Source organism: Ahaetulla prasina, chromosome 3, assembly GCF_028640845.1.
Source record: "Ahaetulla prasina isolate Xishuangbanna chromosome 3, ASM2864084v1, whole genome shotgun sequence".
Classification (NCBI taxonomy): domain Eukaryota; kingdom Metazoa; phylum Chordata; class Lepidosauria; order Squamata; family Colubridae; genus Ahaetulla; species Ahaetulla prasina.
The window spans coordinates 172,247,040-172,261,926 of record NC_080541.1 but is presented as its reverse complement, the minus strand read 5'-3'; the positions used below and the strand labels follow the sequence as shown (position 1 = coordinate 172,261,926).

At 39.8% G+C, this 14,887-nt stretch overlaps 1 protein-coding gene across 2 annotated transcripts in view; it reads right to left on the bottom strand.

The window, feature by feature from the left end:
- TRABD2B (TraB domain containing 2B) overlaps positions 1-14,515 on the bottom strand; it is a 282,822-nt gene extending 268,307 nt beyond the window's left edge. Inside the window, exons 1-3 of one of the 2 annotated variants that reach the window (XM_058176272.1) lie at positions 14,435-14,515; positions 13,824-14,054; positions 11,333-11,893 (exon numbers count right to left, since the gene is read on the bottom strand). In XM_058176272.1, the coding sequence (XP_058032255.1) occupies positions 11,333-11,893; positions 13,824-13,946 (684 nt within the window). In that variant the 5' untranslated portion in view covers positions 13,947-14,054; positions 14,435-14,515. The remainder of the gene's footprint in view (positions 1-11,332; positions 11,894-13,823; positions 14,055-14,434) is intronic. The other variant, XM_058176273.1, reaches the window with a different exon arrangement.
- Between the last annotated feature and the right edge of the window lie 372 nt (positions 14,516-14,887).

The window sequence follows — 14,887 nt, the reverse complement described above, 5'->3', positions numbered from 1 at the left end:
GAATCCCACCACTGATTCTATCTCCTTTCTTCCCACTGCATCAAACAGAAGAGATTTTATTCTTCTCTTCTTGTTCAGCAAATGGTCCAGCAAACTGGAGTATGTGGGAAAGTACGCACATGTACTTTTAGACTAAGTATATAACTGAGATAATATCATTTTTTCATATAGGAATAGGCTGAATTAAGCACAGCTGATACAATAAAGTTGCTATAATAATTTCAGATTATTTTTGTTGGTGGGTATTCAGACCTTACCAATGATAGCAGTGACAACCATGTTTCCATACTACAGATTATGAAGATTGAAAGCTGCCCAGAGTCCTCTGGAATGGGCAACCAGAATAAGTTTAATAGAAATAAAATAAACATATAAACATACAGAGAGAAGTTCTGATTCACTGTTAGAAGTCCTTCTTTTTGTAATAATTAGATCCATTCAGCTTTCACTCAAGTCCACTATTCGTGATAGAAAAAGTAAGACACAAAAACCGATCTCTTGATACGTCTGCCCAAGAATTTTGCTTTGGGTGGTGCTTTCCAATCAAGGGGATATGATTGGTTAGGTTAAAATATTTGATGTGTTCAGAGATCCTGCCTTTTGGTAAATATATTGCCAGCTTTCCGAACTGGTCCTGCCACCAGGCTTACTGAAGCAATAGCTTCAGATGGGAAATATAGTTAGTCCTCGTATGTTTTTAAGAAAAGTAGACAGTCACTTTCCTGAAATGGTATAGGTTCTCCTGCTTGAGCAGGGGGCTGGACTACAAGACCTCCAAGGTCCCTTCCAGCACATACTAGATTTGCCCTTTTTTCCTTTTCTGTCTTCCTCAGTTGCAACAAAAGATGTAATTCTTGTAATTAATACTGAAATAAGATTTAGTTGTTTAAGACTGACTTAAGATGTTTCGGCAAAAGGCAACATGATGTCCTCCATCCGTTCCCCATATAAAATCCATCTTGTCCAGCAAATACTAAAGACATGTTTTTTTCCACCACCCATCTGCCATGTTCCCACATCTGCTATCTCATGAGGTTGTCTTACCCTGCACAATAAGAGGGCTGTCCATGTAACTGCCAGCTCGGATATATTTTTTTATAAGTACAGGTAGTTTTCGACTTACAACCACAATTCAGCCCAATACTTCTGTTGCTAAGTGAAACATTTGTTAAGTGCATTTGCCCCATTTTATGATATCTCTTGCCACAGTTCTTCAGTGAATCCTTGTAGTTGTTAAATTAGTCAAACTGTTGTTATGTGAATCTGGCTTCTCCATTGACTTTGTCTGACAGAAAGTCACAAAAGAGGATCACAGGATCCCGGGACACTGCAACCGTCATAAATATGAGTCAATTGCCAAACTTCTGAATTTTGATCACATGACCATAGGGATGCTACAACAGTTGTAAGAGTGAAAACTGGTCATGAGTCACCTTTTTTGGTGCTGTTGTAACTTTGAACGGTCACTAAACCAACTGTTGTAAGTCGAGGATTACCTACAGAAAAGGAATTAAGGTGTTTTTGTCTCCCATTTCTGATGTGGCAAAATGTATCTTGGGCTAATTCTGCTTGTTCTTTACATAGGCATGTACAAACTTCTACCCACAAAATGATGCTTTAGGGCATTGCACACCAGAACAACTAAATACAAGGAGAGTTTTTTCCCCCAAATACCATCACTCTGCTAAACAACTAATTCCCAAAACACTGTCATATTATTTAATAAGGCTGTAATACTATTATTATTCTCATCTTTCCTATTACTTATCTCATTTTCTACTTATGACTATAATTTTGTTGTTTGTGTCTTTATGATTTATATTGTTTTATTTAGTTTCCTAGTATGATTTATGTTGATTGCTTATTTAGTATCCTATGACTATCACTAAGTCTCGTATCTTATGATTCATGATGTATGTATTTTTATGACTATAATCATGATTTATCACTTATAGCTTTATGTACACTGAGACCTTATGCACACAAGACAAATTCATTGTGTGCCCAATCACATTTGGCCAATAAAGATTCTGTTCTGTTCTGTTCTGTTTGATTCAATTTTCCTGTACACATCAACTCAATCTTTTGCATGACACGTGAAGCACTAGAAATGAGTGCCTCCAAGGGCTCATGCACCCCTTTGCAGAGAGACTACCGTTTCCTAGCCTTCATTCAGCACACTTGCAAATACGTTCCATGAAATCCGTGGTCCGCCCTTAGCACTGCTCAACAGAAACCTTTTGCTGGCCGAGATCTTTTGTTAAACTTTTTTGAAAGGGATAAGGAGAGGGAAAGAAAAGAAAGGAAGCCAAAGGGCAGATCAAAATATGGTCTATGTGTGTCTACGAATGTTTCCTGCTGCTCAGAGACCCAGCACAAAGGGCCACCCATCAGCCTTTCATTAAATAGCACTTGCGACTCTCTGAAATTCTATCAATGGAGTAATCAGAGCTGCCGTGTCTCTGGATCTGATAGAACAGCAGGAGCTGAGCAATGAAGACTGACACAGTTAACAAAGTCACTGTTGCCACTTAATGCCAGGGAAAGGAGCAGAAAAGCAAGGCAACACCGTTTATTTGTCTATCTAAGAGTTAAGAAAGGAGGAAGGAGACAGGGTTTAAGTGTGAGTTCTGGCAGGGCCTAGACAGAGTCCTCCTTTTACCTCTGAGTTTAATCTAATCAACTGCACTTTGCTGTGGATGGCATAATACAATCTAGATAATCATATTCATGACTTAAACATAATAATAGAGAAAGGCTAGGTAGTGTCCTTTGTTTTGCCTCATTCAGTCCATCAGAGTTCTTTGTCACCGAAGGGGAAAGTTTCCCATGGAGAGAGATTCAATGGGCAGATTTAAAAATCAAGATGCTAATGTCTAACCCTCCACAAGGCAATTTTGATCATTTTGAAAAATGCAGCAACAGGGTAAAAAGGCTTAGACTCCAACTGCAAGAGGATTAAGGATACCTACAAAGAGCCAGTGATAGGAGATGAAAGAAAGCGGCAAAACGAAAATCAGACAGGAATAAAATAAGTTAAAGGCAAAGAACGGAATGCATATTTCAAAGGTTAAACTAAGCTCCTGGGTTCTCTAAGCCATAGATTAGCATGACGTATTTATTCCCTGGTGGAGGGATCCATGGTTCCCCAAAGTTAAGGCTATCATACAAAAATGAAGCAAGGGAAAGACAGAAGTTGTGAGTGATCATTATTCAGAAGCATCAAGAAATACTCTGGCATCCCAGCTAAAAAGTTGATGCAAGATATCAAACCAGAAATAGATTGCATTTAGAGAAGAAAATTACAGACACAAGTGACTAATAGGATAGATCACACTTGTGAGTATGGGATGGGTGGCTGTACATATTTGATAAATATATAAAAACCACCAAGACTATTGCTGCATAACATTTTATTTTATTATTATTATTAAAATAAATAATAATGTACAAAAGGAGGCAACTGGACATAGGACGTTTATGCACCTAATTAGAAGCAGGTGACACTTCTGGGGTTATTATTGTTACCTGCGTATGTTTCCAAACTTACTTAACATTCCAAACTTACTTAACATTCCCATAATCTTGTCAAGGCTGTGGTTTCCCAATTATAACAGAAGACTGAAGAAGCTGGACCATCAGAATGATTAAAGAAAAATTAATGCTCTGAATATGATGTTGGAGAAAATGGTTGATAATACCACAAGAAATACACACCATGCAATGTTAGTTGAAGTAAAGTCACACCACTCATAAGAAGCACTAACAATGACACTAAAGCTTAGATATCTTTGGTGCAAAATACAAAAATGAGAATATCTAGGGGAGATTACTGCTCCTTGGAAAAACTAAAGGCAATTGAAAGAGACTCACAGCAAACAAGTTGACTAAGTACTATTTTTGATGATTCAACCTGGAGCTTATATGAAATCAAAGAAGCAATTATTGACAGACAAAACGGTGAAATGATATTCCACAGGACAGTCAGAAGTGACAGAACAAATAAAAAATTACACTGTGAATCTAGGCATGCTCAGAATATGTAATTCCAGGTGTAAATCCTACATTTTAAATACAGTAGATCTTCCCCTACCTTCCACACATTTAAGAAATTAAGAAACAATTGTAAACGATGAAAAAGAGGGCAAGGATAAATACTAGCTGGGCTTTTATCTGAGTATGAACAAGGATGCCCACAGGAGATAATTAAGTTCTGTATTGAAAAGGACTTATTTATGCCCCCATATTGTAGGTTATATGCAGAGGTGGGTTTCAGCAGGTTCTGACCAGTTCTGGAGAACTGGTAATGGAAATTTTGAGTATTCAGAGAACCGGTAGTAAAAATTCTGACTATCTATTCTCTGCCTCCCGAGTCACAGCTGATGGAGAGGAAATGGGAGTTTTGCAGTAACCTTCCCCTGGTGTGGGTGGGAATGGAGATTTTACAGTATCCTTCCCCTGCCACACCCACCAAGCCATGCCATGCCCACCAAGCCACACCCACAGAACATGTAGTAAAAAATTTTTACTTGTTATAGGTATATTGCCAGAACTTTTTGTTTTCCTACTTGAAAATATAACACAGATCTCAGGAGTGTTGGGAAGGGAAATATTAATTATTGTTTCCATATTCTTTTCCAATCCTTTTGTTGTGGTCAGTCAGCAGCCTATGGAGCTGGCAACAGAGTCGGACAGCGATGAGGCTGAGGTGAGGCCAGGGCCATCGGGAAGTGAGGTTGCAGACTCCAGAGCCTCCAGAGACTGATAGTAGTGAGGCAGAGGAACAGAAAGAGCCTGTTACTAATGCACGCATGAGAAGAGCTGCCAGAAGGCAAGAGCAGCTCAAGCAGAGAGGACAACTGGGGAATAGGGCCAAGAAATGATTGGCTCCTCCCATAAGGCTTAAAACAGATCAGCACCAGTGTTTCAGTTTTGCTGGAAAACAACGTTGTAGCTGTGTCTTCTGCTTCGTCCTCTGCTTCATATATGTCTTTGTTTTTGTGGCTCCTGGACGTTTGCCAGGAAGGGCCTTTGGCAGTTTGCCTAATTGGACTAAGGTTTGTGAGATAACTGAGAAATTTGTGTTGGGAGGCATTTGTTTTACTTTGAGTTGAACAACGCTGGGAATGAAGTAATTCCCAGCTGTTCGAATAAAGTTTGTTTTTTCACGGACTAAGTTTATTACTACCTAATTGGGCCTGGGTCACAACACCTTTCTCTTCTTCCTTCCCCACCTCCCCCAACAAAAACTACCAGCCGGAAAAATAGAGAGAGATAGCCCTGCCCTTCCAGTACCCACAATGAGCAACGCTTTGCACCCTGCATGTATTCAGAGCTGCTTAGTAATAAAGAAAATAATAAAAGGAGGAAAACGATTCATACAACAATGCATTATGCCTGCAAGTCACCTGTATCATGTTTGTATGGATGTTTTGCGATCACTCTGAAAATGGACTTAAAAGTATTACATGGAGCCTGGCTTACAAAGAGCAGTCCTCTATTTGAGAAGCTGAACAGTCACGTCCCATTTAAAGGAAAAGAGTCATTGACAGCGTTGATATCAACAGCGGAAAAACAAATGGTATTGAGCAGGTACATAGAACACGTAGTCACCTCTCATACTAATGGAAGACAGATGTCATTTTCATTCACCTAATTACCATATTTTTTAAATTAGTATCCGTGTGCTTACATTTGTTTCTGCAAATTTTATATAAATCGTTGTTCATCCCTGCCAATGCCTGGGCTATATAAATGTCTGTCTATATCAGCATTCTCTCTTATTGGTCATTATCTGATGTTAAATAAAAAGCCATCTATGTAAATTTGCTCTGATATCTTGCTTTTATTTATTTATTTACATTTTTTTAGCTGCCCAACTCCAATGGACTTCAAAGTTCCATGTTCCGAAGCAAACCCATACATTCAAGGCAGTAGTGGGTTCCACTTACCTTCGCTACCAGTTTGGAACTGTGAGAATGCGCGTCCACAAGCTTGCTTCACTTGCGCGTGGAGCTTCTGCGCATGTGCAGTGCGTCTGTGATGATGTCCTAGTGGGTGGGCGGACCCTCCTGCTGCCGCCACTACTGGTGCAAAGTGGTAGAAACCCACCACTGATTCAAGGTTATTTTGAAACTGCAAAGACTTAAACTGAAATTTCCTCCATCCATAGTCACCTTACAACTGAACCATTGCAACATGTTGTACGTTGGTCTGTCCCCTGAAGACCACGCAGAAGCTTCAGTTGGTCTAGCAGCAGTGGGGGAGGTAGTTATGGGCACAACTTGTTTTGGCCAGGTAATACCACTACTCCATGGGTTGCACCAGATTCCAATAACTTCTGGGTGCAATTCAAGGTGCTGGTTGAGTTGATTTGTTCCACCATAAAAATAAAATAGCCTCAATTATGTCTGACTCTTTATGACTACATGAACAGTTTTCTACATGAACATAGTTTTCTCACTATTAAAGAGTTTTTTCATCATCATCTTCTGAATTGTTTGCTTGTTACTTCTAAACAGAAAAAAAAAATTCTCTACACCACCAGCTTCTCTAGATTCTTAGCTACGGTTCCCAACTTCCCTTGCAAACAGTCCTGAGCATTATTTTCTCCCAGCAAATATGAGTATGTGATATATATTTGTTTCACATATAAAATATCAAACAAAGGCCACACTCTAAAAAGAAGGCAGAGCCAAAGCAAAATGAATAAGTAAATGTATATTAATTGCTAATAAAACAAAGCAAATTTAATTGGAAAGTAAAGTTGATATCCATATGGGTTTTCAAGTACAAACCATTCTGCCACACATACATTTTTCACTGTTGCGTACACACACATTGACCGCAGACTCATAAACACCGAAAGATTGCTGAAATCTGGGCCCAGTCAGGAAGCATAAACCAATGCAAGCTTATTTTGTAATAAATCCCCTTAATTCCAATGGGACTTGAATAGGATCCTATTAAAATTCTCCCTTGAGCTGAGTAGACTATGTCGATATTATATTCTTGGCAGCAACACCGAGTGGTTTTGCTGCTGAAATGCTGGTGTGTTTTTGGCTGGGGAAAGATTTTCTTCCATATAAACTGAAGTGAAAACTAGAGAAGAAATTCTTGGGATACTGTGTTGTTGTTGTTGTTTTTTCTGTTTGCTGCACAAAGGATACAATTCAATTGGGTCTTTTATGCAAGCAAACCAAGGAATGTTTACAACAATTTCCCTCTGGGTTCAGATCAGTACACTAAGACATCAGATTAAGGAAGAACTTAATGATGCAAAGGAATTTATGTTGAAAATGCAATTTTCTGTTCAGAATATGTTATCTTAAACTGGTGCATGGTTTTGTCTTAACACAGGAACTCAGCCATTAAGCTTGTAAATCATGGTTTATGTCTTAGCATAAGTGAATTAGGCCACTATGACTTGTTAAATTTTTACCATAATCTCTGAATCAAAAGTTCACATACCCTCTTCAAATGCTAATGAAGGTTCTGAAAAATTGAGCTTTCTTCCTTTGAAACATCTTCAGATTGTTCCAGAAGGGATAAGAATTCAGCATTGGATAGACTGATATTTTGTAGTATCCCATTTAGTAATTTAGTAGTGTAATATAAAGATGGGAAAGGGATAAAAAAAAAAGCTAAGCTTTTAGGAAAAAGAGCAAACCACTTGTTCCCCCTTAGAAATTCTTGAAAGCAGATTCCTGAAACATTTCACTACAGCATGTCTTCTGGGACCTTGTTTCCAAATTTTGTAAGTTACACATATTGCAATTAAAGTAATGCTTAAAGCAGGTTTAAAAGAGCCCTACTGATGCTCAGAACAGATTCAATGTTGTAAATGATCACAGATGTTGTTCCCATCAACCTAGACATACCACTGGAAAACAAATTCTGGTCAATTTCTAATTTCTACCATTAATACCACTAATTATATGTTTCTTAGAAAAAGGCCCGAGATTCAGGATTTAGAGAGGAAATCTTGTTCATCATAATCCACTCCTTTCAATTAAGGCCATAACAGTAAAACCAACAGCAGAATTGCTAGACCAAATGATAACATTACAAATTGCTCCTTTTAAACAATTTGCCAGCTGGGAAGGCCAGCCAACCGGCTCTTAGAATGCAGTACGAAAATGATAGAAGAGACTTTTTAGCTACCTTTTACTTTTTCTTCTTCTATTGCTGTCAGCAAGACTGTCTGTGGTTTTTTAATGTATCTTTCAGATGCCCATATACACATTAATTCTGAAACAATCAATTTTATTCCATAAAGGACTTGCATAAAAATATAAACATAGCATCCACCTTAGGATCATCTGATTCGTCAGCCAAAGTAAAAACTACCAAGGTATCTTTAAAACTGAGAGACACCCGCTTGTGAATGACAGTAATTGTTCAACTATGCCAAATCAATGGAGCTGGAAGCAATGGATTTATAAAACCAAAGCCCTCTTTGGAGTATTTAATCTTTTTTCCCTTTATTATGCAGCAAAATCTACTAAGAAAAGTAAAAGAATAATGATGTGCAGAGTTAAAATCAGACTCTTGGGGAGAAGAAATATAAACCAGCATTAGTTCTCATCCTGAGAGATTAAATAAGAGAGTTCATTCTTACAGCCACAAAAATGTGTTATGTAGTTCAGATTTGAAAAACTTCCCAGTGTACATTTTTATGAAGGACTTTTAAAAGATTTAAGTACTATTTGACCTGATAAAGACTCCAGCATCATAAGCAGCACAGTGTGTCACTGCTAATTATTGTGAACTTGATTGCAAGTACTCCAGTCTGCATTTAAAATAGGAATCTGAACGTTAACTCTTCAATGTAACTGTCACAAATATTTTGTTCACTTTGTAACAAGTAGGCTGAAGAATATTGATTCATTAGTTGCTACTGATTGGTTGGGTTTCTTCTAGTCATTTTTTAAAAGTTCTTTTTTTAAAATGGAACTAATGTTTTGCTATAGATACTGCATACTAATGATCCAATTGCTGAACACAGATTTGTAATTCTATTGACACCCTTCAAATCCTGAAAATATTTATTCTAGAGTGCCAATATTAATAAAGTAAAACAATTACTGAAATAGCAAAGCCTATTTTAAACCTTTGCATAGCCCAATTTTTTTGTAGTTACAGAACAGACAAAAAATGGATTTGAATTCCAGATGTAAAAATGCATTTGCTTAGAGGAGGATCTTTGGGATTAGATGGCAAAAATCTACATCATTAGTTGGCCAACAATTCATAATGGAGAAGACAAAAATCTAGCAATAGTAACCAATTGATTATAAAAAAGTTGTGCTTGGAGTTAAATCCCTCATTTGAAAAGGGGATTCCTATCAAGTCTTTTAATCCAAGATTGAAATATTGTGGTCTTTTATGCTTTCAAGTTCTATGGACATCAACAACACGGTCAATGGATAAGAAAGATGGGAATCAAATAAGTCTCACCCCTCCTTGTTATCAACATACTGTAGACTACCTACTCTAGTCAAGCAACATCCAAACAGCACGGATTTCATACCTCTCCTTCAACAGGTGTTCGGTAATTATAACATTTTCTAACAAAAGACCTGGTTGTTTTCACACATACTTTTTTCTGTGACTGTATTTCAAAATTGAAATTATTTGGGCAAATAAACGATCACAAAATGAATCTGTTAGAATGTTTTTTTCCAGTTTATTTCAATTCTGTCATCTATTTTTTTGGCTGGGTGATCAACTAATTACATATTCTTACAGGTGACCTTTGGGAGAGCAGCTTAATGGAAAACAGCGCTCCATCCAAAATCTCACAGACAACGTATTCTTCAGAGAAGCATATGAAGCCCATTACCTAAATCAAGAGATAAATCTAGATTGTGAGCACAATGGGTGTCTGATGCTGATGGTTTTGCTGTTAAACGAAGAGCAGCTGTAATTTTACAATCCATATTTTAATGCCATAACCACACATACATGCAACACAAGAATGAGCTAACATCATAGCATTTACTATAAACAATATTATCACACACACACATACAAAATGAATATAGATTGTGCATAAGGGAACACAACCCTTATGAATACCCTAAATAATGCATTTCTTTTGACTCAAGTATACTGTAATATACTTATATAACATACAGATAACATCTACATTTAGAAATAGAAAACAAGGCTATAACAGCATTCTTCAGTAGAGGATTCAAGGCCTTTCCAAATACAATTAGAAACTGCATTCTTTCAGGAGCACTCTAGCATTTTATATAAGTATTAAAAACAGCAAATATCCTGTACTGAAGATCCAAATCCTGTCTGTATGTCCGTCGAAGGAAGCCCTACTAAATTCAACTGAGTTTATTGCTTAATAGATGTGTATAGAATTGCACCGGATTCCATACGCTCTTATTCCATACATCCCTTTAAAACAGGTACTGAGATAACTGTGAGACCATAAGGGTCCGGCAGCAATGAAAGAAAGGCTCAGATGCTTTACGAGCAACAGCGGGAAGCAACCCACTTCTGGATTCAAATGAGTTTGACAAAATATAAAGCAATATGTCTTTCCACAGAATGGGGTGCCGAGGAGCTTTTCATCTTGGCAAGGAGCAGATCCAGGCCAAATGGCTGTATTTTCCCCTCCCCTGCATGTCATTAACATGCAGAGTGACATGATTTCAGACAATTTTCTGTAACTTCCCACGGCTGCGTGTAAAGCATCTGAGACAATAATCCTGACCTTCCAAGATACCACTATCAGTGCTTGTTGAAAGACACACCTAGAAAGAACTAGCTGGCTATCTACTTTATTTATCTGTGTGTGTCACATATTTCACATCTGATATTTTTTTTTTCAAAACAAAGGCCTCATTGCAGCATTAGTGTTTTTCCCAACATACTCGACTTCCAGATGCTCCTCAAGGTTATCTTCAAAACTCACTTTTCATATTTAACCGTACATGCAAATAATGGAAAATCCTAAACACACACATGTCATTCTTGTTTAGAAAAGATACGTGTGCCAAAGAGGCTTTCAATCTGATTCCTACATTGTGCAGGTATTCAGTGTTAACCTCCTGTTCTGGCACTAGGATTCCATGTTGTGACTTTATGGCAGTTATCACATTATCTAAAGTGGAAAACCAGTTATCTGCACTCTCATAAATCTACATTTCATAGAAGAATTTCACGAAAGTCCATTGAAGAATATAAAGCTAGGCTGCATTAGCGTCTGGCATTAATTCATTTGGCAGTTTCTGCCTGCCCCAAACTAACGCCAGCTCATTTTAAAGGGAAGGACACTCTCTGGAAAATAAAAAAGATCTTAGATCTCCTTTACCTGGGAGAAGTTCAGCCCATTCAGAGGGTGGCATTGCTCTTCCACTCTCTCCACAGCTCCTGTGACCTTCCTCATCCTTTCAGCCTCTTGAGCCAGGTGGAGGTCCAAGACCGGCACTCCTCGTGAACGGACGTCCGTCTCAGTCAAGGAATTGACCATCAGCATTACCCAGACAGGCCTCTTGCGTTCCCAATTTCCAGCAATGGCATTGAAAAGGTAATCAGCGTAAAGGCCTTTGCCCCTTTGATCTGGAGACATCCAGTGAGGCAGCATCAACCTGACATATTCAAGATGGCGTTTGAGGCGATGGTAAAGATCCCGGGGAAGCACATCCTGTAAATTCTCTCCACGAGGAAGCAACTGACAGTTGGCCAGGCCTGAGATAGTGGAAGGGTTTGTGAGATCCAATTCAAAATACACACTGGAGCTGGCTTGAAAAGCAGCTTTGGAGTTCTCAGGAACAAAATCCCACACCCGTGTATAAGGCACATGGATGGTGCCAAATAAGTAGGCAGGAGGATCTCTCCGGATTGTCCAGAGGAAAGAGTTCAGGTCTCTTTGCTAAAGCAAACGAAATCAAAAAGGAAACAAATCAGCATCAGGGACTGTGCTGAGACCAAGATATTTAAGGCAAGAAATTAGAAAAAAAAAAGTAGTAATAGTAAATGACGCAGAGAAGAAATGCAGGTGTATACTGTGATTGTCACCTATTTTGGAACCTAAGAGATAATGAAGCAATATCTATTGATATTACATACTCTAGAACAAATGCAGAACATATCTGTTGCAGAGAAAGATATAGATTTAAATCACTTAACCGATATATTATGCCTTAACATCTAAGTGACTGTCCTTTGAGTTGAAGAGTGCTAGAACAACGGAATAGGTTACTGTTCTTGGTGATCTCTGAGCTTGCACTGATGTTGTTACGTGGTTTGGGTAATGAAATGTCTGAAAGAAAACAACCAAGCTCAGAGAGCACCAAGGACTCCTCATTTCAATCCTGTGCTACAAATATTCTCCTTTATAGGTTACTGTACTTTAAATAGCCTTCTTGTATGGAAGAAATACATTAATACAAGAATTTGTTCATTGTTATATATGTATATACATATATAATGTATATAATAATATATATTATTATATGTATATTATAATATAATATAATGTACATATACATTAAACACATATATAAAGCTGCACTCAGTGGAACAGGTTTATCTTTTCTTTATCTAAGCAGGCATCATCCTTAAGATCAGCTATTTATTTATCATTTATCTTTGCATTTGATCCGGCCAGAAATATATACTTAAGAGACAACTTGTAATAATTCTTTTATCCAATCTGCATGGGCTCACTATGCAGAGAAATTCTGCAAATCCTTAACCGTTTGTCCCAGAGAGCCATAATTTGTCAGTAATACCTATTAATTTTACGCTGCCTTTACTCCTGTCAGAAGCAAGTCTTTTGATCCTAAACTGGAAGCAAGCGTATAGTTCCACTGGCTTTCATACAACCTGAAGCAGCCGATGATACAGGTAATAACCATGGTGCTTCTAAAGGTCAAGACAATCCATTCACATGAGCTTTTGCACTGAGATGCCCCATTTCTCTAGGATCTCAAAACAGTACACATCTACTTATTTACTTCTCCAGCCTAGCCTAAATACAACTGGGAGGTAGCTTAGGCTGAGAGATTACAGTACAGGTGGCCCAAATCTTCTAATAAGGAACATGGCAGGGTGAAGACAGGTCCTAGTTTGGCACTATAACTTATTTAAAGGAGCTGCAGTTTCAGAAACGTGAATAGCTGTAAATTATGCTACCTTTATTTTACTAAATTATACATCGCTGGTGAAAAAACTGTTTAAATAAAAACAAATTATGGAGTATAGAAAAGTTAACCGAAAGACCCTAAGAGTTCTTAGCTTTGCTTCTGCTGAATAAGAGTAGCAGCACATATATATATAAGTATAATGATATCTATATTGTTAACTATCTGGCTATGGCCTAATTTTTTTCAGAAGATGCCTGAAAAAAGATGGGAAGGGCTCCAGTGTTGGCAAGCAGAGGTGGTTAGCCTATCTGGTAGTTTACCAGTCAAGCAAAGCAATGTGCTGGACGCTGCCTAAGGGGCAGAAGCTGAAATCTGTCTTCTTATCGAGTTGACCATTTAGGTCCACTCTTTCCAGTCCGGCCAAAGGCAGCGCTCCCCAAAGAGCCCAGCCAAGCCAACTGAGATGGGATGCTGGAAATGCCATCGCCGCCAGGATCACACTCTCACCCCAAAAAAGTCTTAAGGGCCCAATCGCTCTAGGAAGGAAGTGCCTGGCTGACGAGGTGCTCTTTGGGGATCATCCCAGGAGATCCCAAGAGATTTCCGCACGTGGCGCTGCCCAGGCTCTGCTTAACTTGGAATCCCCGCCACCTACACCTCCTCCACCGCGTGCACCTTTCCTCTCTCCACTCCGCCCTCCCTCGCCCAGCTCACCGATCGGGGCAGCTCACATCGCCTTGGGTCCATTTGCTGTCGCCTCCTGGGCTCGGGTCGAGCCGACGCCGGCAGGCTCCCCCCGAGCAGGGCAACGCATATCAGCGCCAGGTGGGGCTGCATCCTCTTCCTCCCCGGGGACCAGCCTTGCCGGCTGCTTTAAGAGTAACTCTTCGCCGGTCGGATCGCCTCGGGTGTCTCGATTCCAGCCGGCCAATGTCCCGTCCGCATCTGACAAGTGCAAAAAAAAAAAAAAGCGAGAGTTCGCATCAGCTGCCGCTGCCCTGGTTGGCGGGACGGCAGGGGGGGGGAGGAGGGGAGGGGAAGGGAAGGGAAGGGGCCGTGTTAAATGGTCCCGCAAGGATGATCGGCGGACCCTCGGCAGCACTGATCCCGAGTCTCCGCCATGCTCGGGGGGGGGGGCAATGCAACTTTTCAGAGGAGAATCGCTTTATGCTGGCCGAGAGTTACTGAGGGTTTGCCCCGTCTTCTATTTTCCCCTTGGCGCTTAGAAGGAAAGAGGTGGGAAAATAAATCTCGCTCTCTCTTTCTCTCCCTCTCTTTCCCTGAAAAAGAGGGGGTGGGGGCGGCGGAGGTAGCGGGGATCCTACTTTTTCGATGGCGATAGATGTAGGGAAATGCTATTTGAACAGGCACGGGAAGGCGGGCACTACCGTGGATGTCATCATGTCGGTTTCACACACGCACGCTCACACAGCTAGGAAAAACCAGGAGGCGGGCGTGGGGGGGGGGAGCGGCGAACCACCACACTCTCAACACTTTACCGCGACTTCCAAAAACTTTTCCAAACTTTTTCTTTCCCATCCCGCGTGTGAAAGGCAAGCAAGATACAACCGCCGCCGCCAGAGGGCGCTTGGCTCACAAACAAAGCTCAGCCGGCTCTCAAAGTTGGGGGGAGGGGGGTCTTTCTCGCTCCCACTTAAAAAAAAAATAATAGGAAGGAAGGAAGAGCGGGAAGGGGATGCCGTTCCAGACACAAACGATCAAAGGACCAATTCAAACATTTCCTTGTCTCAAGGGCACCTTCTCTTTTCTGAAACGCT